A 20,110-nucleotide genomic window follows, 5' to 3' on the forward strand; every position below is an offset into this window, starting at 1 on the left:
AAAAACAAAATTCAAAAGTCTTCGTGACACGTATAGAAAAATAGTCAGAGCAGAACATCGGGCAAGTGGCTCAGCGAGAATTACTCCAAAAGAAAATTGGAAATTCTACCAACGTTGTGAGTTTTTGCGAGATTCCTGTCTTTTAAAAAAGTAAGTATAATTAATTTTAAAATTATAACGAGAATTGATCATTCGATGTTAATAATATTGAGAAATTTTAGCACCAGCAGTAATGTCGAAAGCTCAAGTAACAACCAATTGGACGAAAATGAGAGTAACCAAATCAATTCTGACGCTTTTACTGACGATACCGATACTGCCGTGGAGGATAATATTTCTCATATAAATCACAGCACACCAGGTACATGAAATAGATGAATAATAATAAAAAATAATAATAATAATACTAATAGTTTTAATTTTATACTAAATGTTTAATCTCTAGTCAGTCCAGACGTAGCAGGAATAAAGGAAATGAGTCTCAAGACAGCTCATCAATACAAGCTATAAACCGTCTTGTTGATGTTATGTCAAAAGAAAATCCGCCATTAGTATTACCCGAAAAACCTACAATGGATTTAATTGACCATTTATTGAGTGGGGCTGCTGAACAAATAAGGAAATTTCCCGCAAATTATCACTTTGATGCATGCATGCAAGTTTTAAACTTGGTCCAAAAATATGGTCAGAAGTTTTCGGCCGAAAACTGATACAAGTTTTTTTTTTATAATTTTCATCGTAATAAATAAAAAGTGCAATGAAAAATTGTTTCAATTTATTCTTGTAAATAATTAATATAAAAATTAGTCTTTTTAAATATTTTGTACAATTTTTTTAAATGTTAATTTCTGTTGTATTGCCGGTGAACAGCTCCTTCTGAGTTAAAGTAGTCACAGAATTCTTCTCTAATTTGTGTAGCTATGCGACTGCTAAAATTGTTACCATAAGCTTTGTTGTCCTCTAGAGCGGAATCGCTGTTTTTTCTCCAAAGTCCAGGTACAAATCCATTTGGTCCATCATTATCTACCATTTCAGATGGAATGTAAGTATTATCATTATCAGATTTTCTAAGCCAATTGTGAAGAACTACTACTGCTTGAACAATCTTCACTGCGTTCTCAACAGTAGATTCTATTGGTTTTTTCAATATTCTCCATTGACTAACCAATATGCCAAAAGCATTTTCTATTGTTCTTCGAGCACGACTAAGCCGATAGTTGAAAATATGACGCTCTTGATTAAGACCACCTCTTCCAGGATATGGTCGCATTAAAAAACTAGTTAACTGAAAAGCTTCGTCACCAACTAATACATATGGTAAAGGCATGCCATCAACCGTTAGCAGCTCCGGTTTTGGAACATTCATCTCTCGTTTCTCAAACTTTTTACCCATTTCAGAGTCACGAAATATACCTCCGTCGCTGCGCCGACCATAAGCGCCAATATCCACAAAAGTAAAAGAATAGTTAGCATCACAAATAGCTAATAATACGATGCTGTGATGATATTTATAGTTAAAATATGATGAACCACCATTGTCTGGACACTGCAAGAAGTATTCATAAATATATAAATTGTTAGACGAGTATTGTAAGCAAAGAAATTAAACAATGTTTTACCTGTATTCTCACATGCTTTCCATCAATTGCACCAATGCAATGCGGAATTGCCATTGTTCTTCAAAGCCATTTGCTATTTTGAGCCAGTCAGCAGTATTTAGTGGATATGGGAGTACTTTTTGTTTCAAAATATCCCAAATAATTTGACATGTTTCTTCTATTATCTTCACAGTTGTTGAGAAACCAACAAGGTATTGATAAGATATTGAACTTAAACAATCTCCCGTTGCTAAGTATCTAATAACAGAAGTTTAAATAAACATAATGATGAAATTAATTATTTATCATGAAAAATATTGTAAATAACTTTTACCTTAGTGTCAGTGCAAGTCGTGCTGATGGCGAGATAGTTTCTCTTACTACTTTTTTTTTGCAAATATAAGGACCAATTAAACACAACAATTCTTCAAACTGGGTTGATGACATTCTAAAATAGTTCTCAAATTTATCAGAGAACGAACTCAAAGTCGGAAATATCGCTTCAAAAAAGCCATGTTCACGCCGTAATTTAAATATAGGATGAATCCAGAACTGTTTTTTTGTATAAACTCTTTTTTTATTCTTCATTTCAGAAAACATTTCACTTAATAATAGAGCTGCTAAAATTCTTTTTCGCTTAATTGAAGCTATCTCTGCTTCGTAAATTTTTTTTTGGCATTCGTAAATCCATTTCTGATATTTGTTGGCACCAATCATTTTTTGATTTGTAATAAAATATCCAGCTACGTATAAATACTCAATCTTTACTAATAAAGTCACAGATTCTGTTTACGTTTTTTTGTTTTGACGCTTTCACGCAAGGTTATGAGGTTTGACGCTTGACGCTCGTTGATTTGACGCTAGAATTATTAAAGATGACGCTCTAGTCGAAATTGGACCACGTGACTAGATTTGACGCTCTCAACCAGCGTCAAGCGTCAGCATGAAATTGCACCTTTAGTTAATTGTAAATGTAACAAATAATTTCATTTTCTTTAAAGGTATGATTTCAGTAGAGTGAGAGAGATAAAAAAACTTATACCAAGCTGCGTTGGAACTTCCAAGTCTCCCTCTATTCACTTCTTTCAGGTACATCTGCGTCGAGGCGACGAGAATTTTGACCATTTGCTTTATGGTCAAAGTTATATTTATTATAATATAATGGGGGAAATATGACAGGGTAGGGATTCTATTACGTGTTCATTCCTAAACGCTTGGGTAACGCTTCTCTACTCTATGCCAGTAGAGCATTTGATCTCATCGTGTTCTGTCGAGTTTATTTGCTGTGGTGTGATATTCTTATTAAATATATATTTTTCTATTGAATATATATTTTCGAAGTTCTAAAAATGAATTTTTTTTGTGTGGAAACTCTGCCAATGTTTTAAAATTCACTGATGAGAAATTAAAACAATGTCATCAGATATTGGAGTACAGAGTGGTTAAACAATTCAAATATAGTGACATTATTGTGCCTCAAGATGCTGACAACAATGTTGGTTATCATTCAGCGTGTTTGAAAAAATTTACAATTCTAAAAGCGCAATATCGTCAAGAATTGAATGAAATGTTTGGAAATGTTGATGTAAGTATTATTACTTTTTTGACATTTTTTAATGACTACGATACATTAATTATTTTTATATATTCAATAGTACTTGATAAAACTTTCCTACATTAAACTCAAACTGAAAGCTCTAAATTAAATTATTTATTTTTTGCAGAATTCTCAATTTAGTTCGTCAAGTGTAGGGTTGCTCCAAGAACATTCTGGAAGCGTTTCGCAAGGATCTGACGTGTTTCCCGAGAGTGATACAACAATGTCAATGGATGTCAGTTCAACCTTGAACACGGTAAGTTTAGAAAACATATTTATTGCTTTCGATTGCTGTACTGCCTGCCCAGCCCTGATTTAAACGAAGGAAATAATACACTCTGTAGCATTAAGTGTCCATGGTCTTTACCTTACTGCAACTGTTGCTAATTGTTCACTTACAAAATAGTTTTCAATTGCTTCTCTCAAAGTCTTACACTTTAACTACAGCAACAAGCCCAAAATTTTATTACACTTTTTCCTTTGTCTGCTATGCAAGTGGGAATGAGACAGGTAGACTCCAATTTCTTACCTGCCCTGTTGGGAACACAAATATATAGAAATGGTCTTCTACCTGTATTTCTTAAACTGATATAAGCCAGAGCTGGGCAAAGTTTGACTGCAAAGGAACAATTATAATAGGGTATACCCTATTTCTCTCTCACTCGCACTCCCGAAAGTATACCCGCTCTTCAATCTACCTGAGGAGCACATGGAAGCGCAAAAAGCACACTTTGTCCAGCTGTGATATGTTAAATTAATGGAATTGACAATTGTTTTGGTGATTATACACCACAAAATCTTCAGAAAAAAATTCTTAATGAATACAATGAAGTAGTAGCTATTACCTCATCTAGTGCTCCGCATAATAAAAAAATAGTTCACAAAAAAAATTTACAAATGAATAAAGTTTTAACAGATTTTGTTGAAAGCGAAAATAACAAAGTACAAAATGTCGCTTATATTGTCCGTAATTCGATAAATGCGATTAAACCCAATAAATTACCAGCTAAAATTACAGTCGACGACATAATTAGAGGTGAATGTCAAGTTCCTGAGGAACTTTTTAATTTCATGTGTGATCTTATTCAAGGTCCCGATTATAGGCGACGAAATTCAGATGATGATTTAGTAAAAATAAAGTCAATCTGTCAAGATATTATTTATTGTACTACGAAAGGTAGAATTAAACCATCGAAACATTTGATGCTCGGTTTAGCGGTAAAGTCCATGACAAACAGTCGGAAATTATTGACTATGCTAAATAATTATGGATCCACGGTCAGTTATAATATTGCTGAGGAATTAGAAACGGAAATGACTACAGTCGCATGTGAAAATGAAAATATCTTACCATCAAGTATTACAGCTGATAATACTCTATGCACTAATGTAGCATTTGATAATTATGATAGGTTTGTTGATACAATCAATGGTAAGGATACTTTACATGATACTGTAGGTATAGTTTATCAGTTTCCAGCATCTAATACCTTAGAGATTGCAAGACCCAGTACCTCTGTTGAAAATGAAGAGCATTCGACAAATCGCAGAAGACGGAAATTTGATTTTTTTGGTCGCGATATTCCACCATACCCCAAAAAGCCTGTTGCTGAAAATACCCTTCTACCTCTTAGTGATATTTCTGGAATGATAAGCGGCTGTAGAGTCTCCAAAGACAGCGCAGTTATAAAAGATATAGTATGGAGTTTATGTTTTTCTTTATTGCCATCAACACCAATGTGGTTAGGTTTTCATAGTAAACTTTCCATCGATAACAGTGAAAAACAGATAGTTGAGTATTTACCACCTCTAAACCATTCACCTAAGTAGTGACACTAAGCTGGTTCTGGCACAGTTTGACCTACATATAGAATATAGTGAACAGGTTTTAGCACACTATGACCTATATACAACGACCTTGCAAATGTATGTGGGTTGAGGTGTCCTGGTGTGTTTTAATGATAAAGGGGGAGATAAGAAACAAAGAATTCAATTTGACCTATATACAACGACCTTGCATGATAGATGACCGTAGTGATGTGTTTTAAAGATATTGGGGAAGATAAGACACAAAGGGTGATGATTCAAGCACAGTTTGACCTACATATAGGGAAGATGTTCTAGCACACTTTGACCTATATACAACGACATTGCAAATGTATGTGGGTTGTCGTGTCCTGGTGTGTTTTAATGATAAAGGGGAGATAAGAAAACAAGGGTGATGATTCTCTTTGACCTATTTACTATATAATTGCAGCATGTCAACGACCTTACATGTAAAATTAAGGAAATAAAAAATTGATACTTACCTATGCCAACACTTGTTGGATATTAATACAGTTTAATAACCTTTGAGTAATCTAAATCAAATAATGCAGGGGTGTACTTCATATGATAATACATATTATCTATATATTTATGCACAATGAGTATTTGAAATGGAAGATGGAAGGATAATGCAAATAAACAACTTTACGAATATGATATACAATTCATTATTTATTGAGGGGTTAGATTATAAAAATTGTTATTTTTTTTTAAGTATAATATACAATTTTAAAATTAAGATAAACATTTATTTTTAATTGATCTAAAACAAAAATTAGAATAAATAAACACAAATTTTTAAAATAAAAAAATTGATATAAAAAACTTACCAAAGTTATTTAAGATATTTAAGAATATATTAGATTATACTGATTTGAAAAAATTGATCTAAAATAAAACGTTAAAATGAATGAAAAAGCACATTTTTACAACGCAAAGAAAAATCATACCAGGGGGGGTTGCTTGACTTTTTTCGGGGTTATTAATGATGTGTTTTATATAATACATTAAAACACCAGTCAGATCTTTTATAAAATTTTTAATGTTCCTCGTAATGTTTCTTTCAATGTACAGTAAATACTGCAATTGTTTTGATTGTCCATCTTCTATTCCGTTCATAATTTCCAAAAGAAACAAATCGTTGATTGTGTTTGTTATATTCCATTCGTTTGAAGAAGACTCTTCTTGTATTGTTTCGTAAATTTTATTGAAATTGAAATTAATTTTTTTAATATCATTTTTAATTTCATGTATTTGGAGATTGTTGATCACTATATGTGATATGACACTACACGACACAATAATGCACACAAAATACTTGGTTATAATAATTTTATTCATTTTTAATAACTTGAGAGAAAACGATTTTGTTGTAAGCGAATGATGTACAAACACTAAATTCTTGAAGGAGTTAAATTTTAAAATCACATCAGGAAAAAAGAATGATGTCATAATTTGATGAGCCCCCCTAATCATCTTTCAAAAAAATTGCTGACACATTGAATATGGTGTATACCTATATATCACTTACAAACAAATAATAAAAATCATATACTCATATTTATTTTTTATAAATTTAATAAATTATATTAAAATATACAAAGGGTATACTATTACGTCTAAGTTAGTGAGATCATTTCTTATTATTTATAAATAAATATATACTAGAGTGTATAAAAATAAATCTAAGAAGTTTTTTTTTAAAAAAAAGTACATTTTAATACATTTTTTTTCTATTACATACAATGAATGTTAGACTGGTATAATTTTAAAAAAGAAGATTTGGATAATAAAAAAGTAATTCCATTGCAGCTGATTTTTTCAGTAAATTTCTCTCTCCATTTATTAAAGATTGGAAGTAAACGTCCTTAAATTCTACTTGTGATTCTTCAGATGAACATCTTCTTTTAAGTTGTTGAAAATATTGTTTCATATTCAATGATTTAAACATTTCCAATTTGCATTTAATAAGTTCCTGCATTCGAATTAGGTGGCTCATTGTTGATGACGAGAGTGAAATGTAAACATTATTTTCACAAAATTTAAAATTTTTTTTGTTAACATACCAAAACGATGATATAACCAACGATTGTAAATTGATGGGTGTCATTTCTATTAGTGTATCATCCGTAATAAAATTTTCAATTTCATCACTTTTTTCCATTAATTTCTCCCAATTTTCGATGCACAATGTAATTGATTTATTAAAATTTGAAGAATGAAGTTGAATAATTGTATTATGACTGATGGGGTGTATACCAATTTTCAAAAATTTTGATCCACATGGTGTTAGTGGTAATTCGAACGCACAAAGCAAACCCTTGCAGGATTGGTTTATAGTTTGCATATAATTTTCAACTTGAACTTGAGTCATTTTTTTACTTTTTATTGAAATAAAAGTGATTTATGTAACAAAATAACTCACAAAATTTTTTTACTTGTATATAGTAAAAAATAAGAATGATTTTAAGTTGAAATATCTTGTGTGTTTTATATAAAATAATGATACCCCCTCTACCATGTTAGGGAAAACACGGTGGATTACCGCCATTATACAAATTTTAATAACTAGTAAAATACATTCAGGGGGTTGAATGATGATGAGTCATAGGAGGGTGTTAATGTGTATGTAAAACAATAAATAAATATATATTTTGAAAGACTGTTATTGGCACCATGTAGCGGCAACAAGGTGTATTTGGGAACAGCTGGTGGATTTTTATCGTAATTACTTTATAGATAAGAGAAAATTCGAAGGTTCAATAGATGAAGTACATTCAAGGTGATTGAATGATAATGAGTAATATGGGGGTGTTTATTGTATGTTTAAATGATATAAACGAATTTATTTTGAAACACTATTATTGTCACCACGACGTGTTAACAAGGAGTATTTAATCACCCTAAAATCCAACTCTGCCTATATTTTTATAACGGCATATTATCATGCATATTATTTTTGGTAATCCATAAATCAAATGTTTCTTATATGTTTTGATAAAAAACTTAATATTAAATTTATTGATTGTGAATTTTGATAAAAATCAAGAAAATACCAATAAATTAAGAGTTTTTTTTTTTGGATGGCCAGGTGAAAATGTGTCATTTTTAATGAATTAAAACAATATTTTTAGTTTCATACGGGGGGGTGAGGAGTATGAGTCATTAATGCATGCTTAAGGGGTGAGAATTAATATTTAGGTGGAAACACACAATTTTTAACAATTATTTGAAAGTGTTGACCGTTTGTATAAATAGTGGAAATTATAGTTAAAAGATAGTTTTGTATTTCTTGAGTAAGAGAGTTGATTGGTGAATATAATGTATTGTGATTGTAACATTATATTTATTATAATAAATATAAGATTCTTCTAGAAATGCAATGGTTTGATGAAGATGTCGAACGTGAATTAATAGAGACGTGTAAATATTTGGAAAATAAAAATTTGCTTTATAAAACAAAACAACCTTTCAAAATTTTGAAAAATCAAAGAGAAAAGTTTGTACCAAACAATCTGAATTTGAAAGTATAGATTTAACGTGAGAGGAAAAAAGAAGAAGAAAAAAGAAGAAGAAGAAGAAGAAGGAGATTCAAACAAGTGTTTATCAAATTTGGATAGAAATAAAAAATTAAAAACATGGCGAAAAAAATATTAAAACAAAAGTTTTTAGAAAATGCTGAGTTGTTTTTTGTTGAGTTTATCTTTTTTACGTACCAATTATTATTTTTACATTTCAGAGTGGGTTCATCAACAAACTGGGTTCAAAAACAACATCTTTACGGGGCAATCATACAATTTTTCAAATACAATAAGTGTGAAAGAGATGTTTTTGGATAAGAAAGACTTAGTATATAATAAAATTAGTGATTATTTAAAATTGCATTTTAGACTAAAAGTAAGCATTCTTATTTGCTGTGAGATGTGTATAAAGAAAGGTGAAAATGAGGTTATAGACAAGTTTTTTTTTCAAACCAAGCTGGAAACATATGATGCTACAACAAACTTTTCTAAATGGTATAGCGATTGTAGAAAAGACATAGATCTCAAAATTGAAGAATTTCAAAAACGCGGTAGCGGAGGGGTTGTACAGAAACTGATTTATATTCAATTGTTTATGGGTAGAAACGACGTGTTAAATTCTGGTGGAGGGTCATATATCGCGCTACCGAGCTTTATAAAAGGAAAAAAAGCGTGTGTAAATATTTTAAATCAGGATAATTATTGTTTTTTGTATTGTATTTTAGCGTCTATTTATAGAAAACGTAACCCTCAAAGGGTTCAAAACTATACAGAGTACATTCACACCTTAAATATAAAGGGTATTAAGTTTCCAATTGAAATTCGTGATATCCACAAATTTGAGAAACTGAATCCTGAAATATCTATTAATGTATATGGACTAAAATCGGATAACAGAACGGTTATTGGACCATTATATCATACAAAAAGTGTTAAAATTAATCATGTTAATTTGCTACTCATTAGTAAAGGTGAAAAAATACACTATGTTTTAATACGTGATTTAGGACGTCTATGCAGTTCTCAAATATCAACTTCTCTTAAAAAGCAATTTATCTGTAGCAGATGTATACAACCCTTTTCATCTCAACAAAAACTTGATAATCACTTAGAAATGTGTAATGATTTTGATGCTGTTAAAATAGTTTTCCCTGAAAAAAATTTCATAGAGTTTGAACATTTTAATTATAAATTTAAAACAGTTCTAACGATTTACGCAGATTTTGAAAGCCTTCTACAACCTGTTTCAAAGTGTTCAAATAATGGAGAATTTTCATATACGGATTACTATCAACATCATACTCCATATTCGGTAGCCATGTTTGGTGTTTTTGCTTACCATAAAGAACTAAATTTTTTTTGGTTATATCGAGGTGTAGATGCCACAAAAAAATTTGTTGATAAACTTAGAGAAATAGCCAATCAATATTCATTGTATATTAAACAAAATTTCAAAATTCATATGACAGAAGCAGATGAAAAATCATTTCAAACTGCAACTGAATGTTATATTTGTGAAAAACCTTTTCAAAATGGTGAGCAAAAAGCGCGAGATCATATTCATTTGTTAAAAGAAAACAACTATGCTGGGTGTGCACATGTGACCTGCAATTTGAAAAATCAGTTACCTAAATATATCCCGATAGTTTTTCACAATGGTGCTAATTACGACTTTCACTTTTTGATTAGAGAATTGAACTTCAATAAACATCCAATAGAAATTTTAGCGATAACCAATGAAAAATACATTTCAATATCAAAAAAAGTAGGTGATGTAAAATTAAGGTTTTTAGATTCTTACAAATTTTTGAATTCATCTTTAGATAAATTAGTTAAAAATTTATCATCTGAAGATTTTATATTTTTGAAGGAGGAATTTGGATCTCATCCGTACTATCACCTTTTAAAACAGAAGGGTATTTTCCCATATGATTATGTAAATAGGTGGGAGGTATTTGAAGAAAAACAATTACCCCCCATTTCATCCTTTTATAACAAACTTAACGATTGTGAATTATCGGAGGAAGAATACAACCACGCTTGTAATGTGTGGGATAAATTTAATATAAAAAATATGGGTGAATATAGTGATTTGTATTTAAAGTGTGATGTACTCCTGATGGCTGATGCCATCGAAAAATTTCGTAATGTATCATTAAAAATCTATAAATTAGACTGTATGCATTATTATACTATACCTGGATTGGCTTATGATTGTATGTTAAAAGTAACAAAGGTAAAAATGGAAATAATTAAAGATATTGACAAAATTAATATGTTAGAAAGTGGTATCAGAGGGGGTTTGACTATGGTATCTAAAAGGTATGCTAAGGCGAATAATCCATTCATGGAAAAATTTGACTCATCTATACCAGAAGCATATATTACATATTTTGATATAAATTCACAGTACGCAGAAGCAATGACATACCCACTACCTCTCTCAAATTTTACATTTTTAACAGAAAATGAAATAAATAATTTAAAAGTAGAGGATATTGATGAAAATGGAGAAATGGGTTATATTTTAGAGGCCACTATAAGTATACCACAACACTTACACGACGTTCAGAATTGTCTTCCATTTTTACCAGAAAGGAAAAAAATTGGGGGTGTTGATAAGTTGGTTACAACATTTTTTAAAAAGGAAAATTATGTATTACATATAAGAAATTTAAAACAATGTATAAAGTTTGGTTTGGAATTAGAAAAAGTTCATAGAGTTTTACGATTTAATCAATCATGTTGGCTAAAGACATATGTAGAGTTAAATGCAAGGTTAAGAAAATTAGCTTCCAACGAGTTTGAAAAAAATTTTTTCAAATTAATGGTCAATTCTGTTTTTGGGAAATTTTTGGAAAATGTACGTAATCACAGACACATAAGAATTGTTTGTAGGTGGGAAGGAAGATATGGATTGAGAAAAATGTTAGCAAACCCAAGATGTAAAAACGTGACATTAATTGAAGAGAATATTGCTATAATAGAAATGGGTAAAGAGGAAATCGTTTATTCAAAACCTATAATTGTGGGGGTTTGTATTCTCGAAATCGCGAAAACCATGATATATGCCTTTTATTACTGGTTTAAACAATTTTTCACATACATTGAACTCTGTTACACAGATACAGATTCCGTGATAATATATGTCGAGTTGAAACCAGGGGAATTAAATATTTATGAAGTGATAAAACAAAACACTGAGAAATTTGACACATCAAATTATGATGAAAATAATGTATATAAAATTCCGTTAGTAAACGCAAAAAAAATTGGGGTTATGAAGGATGAGAGTGGTGGGCGTATAATTTCGGAATACATAGGTTTGCGTCCAAAAATGTACGCGTATAGATTGGATAAGGAGGTTGATTGTACTAAACGTGCAAAGGGGATATCTCGAGCATGCGTTAAAAAGATTACTTTTGACGATTATTATAATACACTATTTCATAATCAACAAAGTTTTGTAAAAATGTTTACTATTAGAAGTAAAAATCACAATTTGTATACTATTGAACAGAATAAGAAATCATTATCGTGTAATGATGATAAAAGATTTATTTTAGCAGATAATATACACACATTAGCTTTAGGACATTATAAAATTGGAAATGAAATAAAATAGATGTTTAAATATAAAAAAATGTATTTTTATTTATTGAATGAAACAATTTGTTTTTACAATAAATCCTTGCTATTAATCCAAAACTTCCCTGGAAAACCAAGCCATTTTACATAAATTTTGTTTCCACGCCTCTTGAAAATTTTCTCAATCAAATAAGAATTTGGATAATTTGTTTTTAACAGTTCATGCGTATAAAATGCACCTTTAATTGGATTTTCATTTAAATCATGTAACATATAAGAAATTGGATGAGTCTTCCGAACACGAACCACTTTAAACACCTCAACTGACCAATTTGGAAGATATGATTTATCGAAAACAGATTTGTGTTTACTAATCCGCACATAATCATTTATTTTAAATTTCGGTTTTTTTTCCTCGATATAGTTGTAATTATATACGGTAGATAATAGTTCTTGTTCATTCGTTTTATTAACATGAGACGGTGGGATTTTGATGGTTCTGTGTTTTGTATCGTTGTATTGTTTACAAATTTTTTGTAGTGAATCACACCAGTTATAAGAACCTTGTAAATTAAAATTTTTATAAAGCAAACCTTTAAAAGTTCGAATAAATCGTTCGCATATGGCTGCTTTCTTTGTGGAAAATGTAGAATAATGATTTATTTTTTTTATTTTCATCAATTGTTGAAAGTATGTGTTGTAAAATTCCTTTCCCATATCACTCTGAATGTTTTTGATTGGTGGACACCGTTGTAGAATTTTATTCATTGCTTTAGTAACTTCTACCCCTCGTTTGTTAAAGATTGGTTCAACATATGCAAATTTTGAAAAAATGTCTATAGCAGCTAAAATCCATTTAAATTTTTTATTATACCTGACATGCATCGACATATCAATTAAATCTATTTGAAGAGTATCTCCTATCCCAAGAATTATGGTTTTTAGCCTGGGAAAATTGCGTCTTGAAGGAGCATGAATTTCTTTAACAATATTGTGTTTTTCCATGATTGACGTACACTAACCCCTCTCACAAAGAGTGCATTTATATTTATATATTTGATAAAAACGTGTCAAAATAGATGGTATACAATTTTAGGAAGTAGTGAAGCAGGCGGTACAAAAATTTTTACTGCGCCCCTCCCCCCCGGCAGTAAAATTTTTTCCGAGCGGGGTATATAAGTTTTTCCGCGGCGGGGGTGCGAGCCGGACAAAATATTTTCCGCGGGCGGACACACTTTTTTCCGGAGCGCGCGGCGGGGCGGCGGCGGCGGCGGCGGGCGGCGGGCGGTGTCGCATGTTTGTGTTTTTTTATTCTCATAAATACGTAGAATTACTTCATTCTTACCTAAGTGTAATGCTATTAGTACTACTCACGATCTGAAAGAAGAAAAGAACAGCATGGGGGGTGAGGGATGTTCATTTTAAAAAAATAAAACCATACAAACAATTTTTAAAAATTACTTTTTTTATTTTTATATCATTTAAACAGAGGATAGATAATATATTAAAATCGGTATAGATAATATATTAAAATTGTTACACACCACTATTTCCTAAATCATCGAAATTTTTTCTTTTTAAAGCATTGATGATGGTACACGAAAACAGTTTTCGGGTATTGAATCTTTCGATACAATTAAGTCTGGTGTATCATCCATCTCAGACATACAGCAATGCCTTACCACCGCTGTTAACTGAAAATTCAATAAATATTCGCTTATTTTTCTACGAATGAACTCTTGTTCGTGCACATCAAACGATGGAAGTCTACCAATTTCACAATACCGAACACCCTGCTCTAAATTCTGCTCATAATCAAACACGTTCTCACAAAATATTAATGTTCTAACACTCTCATCTTCTTCAAACAGCGATCGGCATAACTCCACCATGTCGTTAGCAAATTCCTCCAAATTATTAATTTCATTTACGAAAGTTATTGCTTTCATTTTTTGTTGTTGCTTCTTTGTGAATATTTTAAAAACTAAAGTCCTTCTGTTTGATTCTACTCAACTATTCATTTTTTGTTTAGTATAAACAAATACATTTTTTTCTAATAATTACTCTTTTTTTGTTTATTTTCAAAAACAACACATCAAAAAAAGTTTGCCCGATTAAAAGAGATACGCTTGACCTCCAGGCATACAAATTATGTGATGTAATCCAATTTTTGTTTTTTATTAAAGGGGTGGTTGATCGCCTAGTGGATTTTTCTCTATCACTCCTTCTTCTTCAAGTTCTTCCAAAATTGCAATTATTTCATTATTCACTGATTCGTTCCCTAGGGATTTTGATGCGTATAACAATCTCAATCTGTCAATTATTTCATCTAATTTGTTCCAATATACAATGTTTGGTTTATTTAACGATTTAAAATAGTCTCCTCCATCTTTCTCCATCATCAATTTTGTTATGAAATATCTATATTTATAAGATCTTGTATTTTTATATCGAGAGGATAAAGCATTTGTGTCTTTCAATATTTGTTTATACATTTCAACATCTTCATCGCTATATGTATGTGGAGGTTTTTTATTAACCAATAAATTTACAAGCCCCATACTGAGTGTATATGCTTGGTGACCCACAATAATATTTTCATCATTGAAAATCACCCTCTTGTCACCTATATACCACGCATGTTTTTTCTTATCATATCTCAACCCGTAGCTATTAACATCACCTTTCAATAATTTATAAAGGGACTTCAAAATGTCATCGGATAGATATTGAGTATTGCCAGGTGTTATTAATGAAGCTAGGTTTCCATCAAAATTTACTGCATCTAACGACTCATCCTCCATATTATTTTCTTTTAATGTTGAATTTTCATCATCTTCTTGTTTTTCATCCTTTATTAACTGGTTTTCTGGTTTAACATCTTCAATTTTATTTTTTTTTTCATTTGAGTGTAAAGGTAATGTAAGGGATGTGATCAATGGTTTATACAGCTGTTGAAGAGATGTTTCACAATCTATACGATTACGTTTTAAGTTCAAATATTTCTTTTGAATATTTTTAGTTGCTTGTAGAATTTCTTTTTTTATTTCTTGTGTCTCCATTTTTTTTCTTTTTTACTATTGTTGATGGTTGTGTATGTATTACTGCTACCTCACAATTGAATAAATTCATCCAAGTTTCGCCTATATCTACCATTTTTCAATGGTGATTCTAAATCAATTGTTAGGAAACCGTAATCACTCTTCCAACATTTCTTGCATATTTTTAGAAATTTACTGAATATCATATCTGTATTTACAAGATTTTGATAAATGTGTTTCAAGTTTTGTAAATCCTGCTTGAACACTATTAAAAAATTACAATTTTCACGAAGAAAGTGTTTTGGTAGGGCTGCCCAACTTTGTGTTAAATAAAAGCAATCAACTCCCTTATGCCGACCCATTGCGTAAAATATTTTGATGTTATTCTGTTTATCAAACGCTACATCATCAAAAAGAAACACACTGTTGGGCTTCACTTCATCCGGTGAAATCACTTCGTCATTATCAGAAAATGTATGCAAATTAACACCCTCCACGTTTTTTATGATTTCTTTCAATATTTCATACTTGGGTTGGTTCAAACTTTTTGAAAATATATAAATGTTTTCAAAAGATACTCCGTTTTCACTTTGCAATATAGATAACAGCAAATTTGTTTTTCCACAACCACTAGGCCCCGCAATAATACACCTAATTGCATTTGGAAATAATTTTCCATGTCTTTTCTCACTTTGCGGTTTATAATTATAATCAAAATTTTTAATTGGTAATAAAGTTGTCTGCTTGAGAAATTTCATCTTAGTGTTTGAAGAGCATTCGAGGAAATAAGTATTTATACATTTTGTTTTCTTGTTATGGAAAATCTCTTGCTTTTGTTAAGAAATAAACCCTATATTATTAATCTAATTACACATAAGGAATTATTGTTTATATTCAACAATAGCATTTCTATTGTTGGTACAATTTATGATATTATTCCACCTCATATCAAGTGTGAAATTGAAAACAGTTATTGTGTTAGCCACCACAACACTTTGAATCAAACCGATCATTTTGATGGTCCTTTACCTTTAAGAAAACGGTGTCGTGTTTGCATCAAAGCTTTAAATTTAGATGAAGCAAAATAATAAAATATATGGTAAAGGAATCATTAACAAATTAATCGATAAATTACCTTTTGAATTACATCTACCAAAATATAAATTTTGTGGTAAATATTTCTTTTATTATTTTTTTATAATAGTTGTATTAATTCTTATTATTATTATTATTATTATTATTATTACTAGGCCCTGGTACAAAATTAGATGAAAGATTGAAAAGAGGAGACGTTCCACTAAACCAACTTGACAACGCTTGTAAAGCACATGATATTTTGTATAGCCAAACATCGGATTCAAAAAAAAGGGCTTTTGGTGATCGTGTTTTAAGTGAAAAAGCGTGGGAACGATTTAAATCTTCAGATAGTTCTTTAGGAGAAAAAACCAGTGCCTGGTTAGTTTCAAACATAATGAAGCTGAAATCAAAAATGGGAGGGGGAAATCGTAGAATGAAGAAGAAAATCCCTCTTCGTAAAATTGTTGACAGTGCTAGATCTTCATTAAAAAATAAAAAAATTTCAAACATGATTGAAGGTATTAATATATCATTAAACGCAGCAAAAAAAACTGTTAAAAAACATGGGAAAAAAAATGTACGTCTACCTAGGATTTTACCCATTCCAAAAAGTGGGGGTGTACTTCCACTCATACCTATTTTTGCCGGTTTGAGTGCATTGGGGAGTTTAACGGGTGGAGCGGCTGCTATAGCCAAAACAATTAATGATGCCCAGAAAGCCAAAGAGTTTATTAAAGAAAATAAAAGACATAACAAAGCTATTGAAATTGGACTTAAGGGTGGGAATGGTATATATTTAAAAAGGTATAGGCAGGGGCTAGGACTTTATATGAATCATAACAAAAATTTTTTTTAACTCGCTTACCCAATAGGCCGCTAACAAATTATGATCTTTATTACTATGGAAGTAAAATTAAACATTTTCGGGGGGTTTTCATGCGAGATACTTTACCTGCTCGTGTTAGAAGAAACGAATGTGGCATAGTTAATTTAGATGAAAATAAATCGAACGGGTCTCATTGGGTTTGTTATTATAAGGCTAATTCAATTGTTTTGTATTTTGATTCGTTTGGAAATTTACCCCCTCCAAAAGAAATCATTAAATATCTTGGTTCAAATATCTTATATAATCACGAGAGATTTCAAAAATATAGTGAATTTTATTGCGGTCATTACTGCTTGATGTTTCTTTATTATTGTGATAATGCCTACTTTAACGTTAACGGGAAGGTCATCTCAACTTAAAGCAGAGTATTTTCCTACTATCGACTGTAGTGATGGTAAATATGAATGTGCTCTTGTTGCATTGTATTCATATAATTCAGTTTTAAATGTAACTAATTTAAATAATCAATTTTTATTCGGGGGGAAAACCATTACAATTCCTCCTGGTAGATATGAGTTTTATGAAATCGTAGATGAAATTAAAAAAAAAATTAATCAAGAGTTTACATGGGAAACTATTCTTGACCCTTCAATTGGTGATAGAAAATTACCTACAATTAATATTAGAGTGAATCATAACACCTTTAAAACAGAAATTGAAGCTTCAGAAGTTGTGGGTTTTCACTTAAAAAACACTCTTGGAAAACTACTTGGCTTTACTAAAACTATCGAACTAACTATTCCTAATAAAACTTATATATCTGACGACATTCTACAAATACACTCATCTAATGCTTTTTTTGTAAACTGTAGTATAACAAAGGGGCTATATTTGAATAATCGTAAAACACATCATATTTATTGTTTCTATCCACGAGAAGATTCAGGGTACAAAATTATTGAAACCCCAAAAAATATCATTTACTATCCAGTAATAAAGGAATACATTAGTGACATAACGTGTTCAATTGTTGATCAGAAGGGGGAGTTTATTGATTTTAACAACGAGGAGATAACCATAGTTCTACATATTAGAAAATGTTAATTGTTAATAATTCTAATAATGCATATAAAGTTTATCCTAAAAAGAATAACATCAGTGTAAATCGAAATTTAAAGAAGCGAGGTGGATATACCATTTCAAAAATAAATAGAAAGTTTTTAGAATCGATTAATTACATCGTTAAAATATAATCAAACAATGGATATTTTAAATGTTACTGAAAAGCCTGGTTTCGACGATACAATTGTAGCAAATGAAGTTCACACATACAACCCTTATGTCCATTCGTTTGATTACGGAGATGAGATAAGGATACCCATTAATCAAACAGATTTATACGTAAACCCATCCGAGTCTTATATATTCATCTCTGGTCAACTTGTTAAAACAAAAGATAACACAAAAGCCGTTTCAACTGATGGAGAAATGCGGGCAAATTTTGGAATGTTTTTGTTCGAAGAGATGAAATATCTAATCAACGGTCATGAAGTTGATCGTTGTAAACAACCAGGTATTACTTCAACAATTAAAAATTATCTTTCCTACTCAAAAAATGAAAGTGAGGCTTTACAAATTGCTGGTTGGTGGTCTCCTCTAAGTGATGCTGCAGTTATGGATTTGGTTGATTACGAATATCGATTTGAAATTGCAATTCCTTTAAGAATAGTTTTTGGACTAATGGAGGACTTTAAAAAGGTTATCATTAACGTTAGACATGAATTGGTTCTGACAAGAGCACGTAGCGATGCAAACTGCTTTTTAAAAAAAGCAGGTGGAGAGGATTGTAAAATTAATATTTACAAGATTCAATGGAAAATACCACATGTCACCCCAGGGGACAAACAAAAATTACAATTATTAAGATATTTGGAAACAAGTACATGGTTACCAATTGGTTACAGAAGTTGGGATCTCTATGAATTTCCTTCACTTCCTGAAAGTACTAATCAAACGTGGAATGTCAGAAGCAGTACTCAGATGGAAAAACCACGATTTGTAATTTTATGTTTTCAAACTGACAGAAAAGGAAATGATAAAAAGAAAACTGTTTTTGATCATTGTAATATTAAATCTGCAAAATTATATCTAAACAGTGAGCAATATCCAAACGATCAACTAAATTTTGATTTTGCAAAGGGACATTATGCACAATTGTATAATATGTTCACCGATTTTCAAACCGCCTATTATAATAGAAGATCAGATCCTCTTTTCACCTATAGAGACATGACCACTGTTTGCCCCATGGTAGTATTTAACACTATGAGACAAAATGACACAATCAAATCGGGGAGTGTTGATATAAGAATTGAATGGCAGTTTGATAGAAATGCACCTAAAAAAACATCTGCATTTGCATTAATCATTCATGATAAGTTGCTTGAATACAACCCATTTAGTAATCTAGTAAGACAAATCCAATAAACATCACGACAATATGGTTGCTGTTGTTGATATTCAAGGATTTAAAACAACTAAAAATCAATTTGTGCTCAAAGAAATGGCCATTTTTAAGAATGGTGAATATTTACAACACTACTTGTTTCTCCCACCCTTTGGTTGGAATAATCTGGAAGCAAAATATAAAAAAACTAACAGGTGGTTAATTTTGAATCACCATGGTTTAATATGGGAGAGTGGTGATATTAAATATGAAAAAATTTGTGAAATTGGTGAAAAAATATTTAATAAGGATGAAGAAACTTATGTTAAAGGACTTGAAAAGGTTAAGTGGCTTAAGCAACTGTTTAATCTTAAGAATGTAAAGGATCTTAATAATTATAACTTATCCTGTAATTTTAAGAAAAATAAATTGATAGTGTGTATGGCTCATGTAGATAAATCTAATGTGTGTGCTTTACGCAACGTAATTAATTATTCATGTAGTCTATAATATTAAAATTAGAATAAAAATATCATACTTTGTAGAAGCAATAAGATAATAAATATACTTTTTTAAATAATGTTTTGTT

The 20,110-nt window shown here is 30.5% G+C and overlaps 2 protein-coding genes across 2 annotated transcripts; one reads left to right on the forward strand and one right to left on the reverse strand.

Moving 5' to 3' along the window:
- Positions 1–841: 841 nt before the first annotated feature.
- On the reverse strand, positions 842–2,075 carry LOC123302935 (putative nuclease HARBI1). The gene is made up of 3 exons (XM_044886028.1): positions 1,933–2,075; positions 1,620–1,856; positions 842–1,546 (listed from the first exon to the last, which is right to left on the reverse strand). The coding sequence occupies exons 2-3, from the start codon at positions 1,671–1,673 to the stop codon at positions 842–844; spliced, it is 759 nt and encodes a 252-aa protein (XP_044741963.1). The 5' UTR covers positions 1,674–1,856; positions 1,933–2,075.
- Positions 2,076–18,335: 16,260 nt separating this feature from the next.
- On the forward strand, positions 18,336–19,562 carry LOC123302936. Its single transcript, XM_044886030.1, has one exon. It carries the CDS (start codon positions 18,336–18,338, stop codon positions 19,560–19,562), a length of 1,227 nt encoding a protein of 408 aa, XP_044741965.1.
- Positions 19,563–20,110: the final 548 nt, after the last annotated feature.

Source organism: Chrysoperla carnea, chromosome X, assembly GCF_905475395.1.
Source record: "Chrysoperla carnea chromosome X, inChrCarn1.1, whole genome shotgun sequence".
Lineage (NCBI taxonomy): Eukaryota > Metazoa > Arthropoda > Insecta > Neuroptera > Chrysopidae > Chrysoperla > Chrysoperla carnea.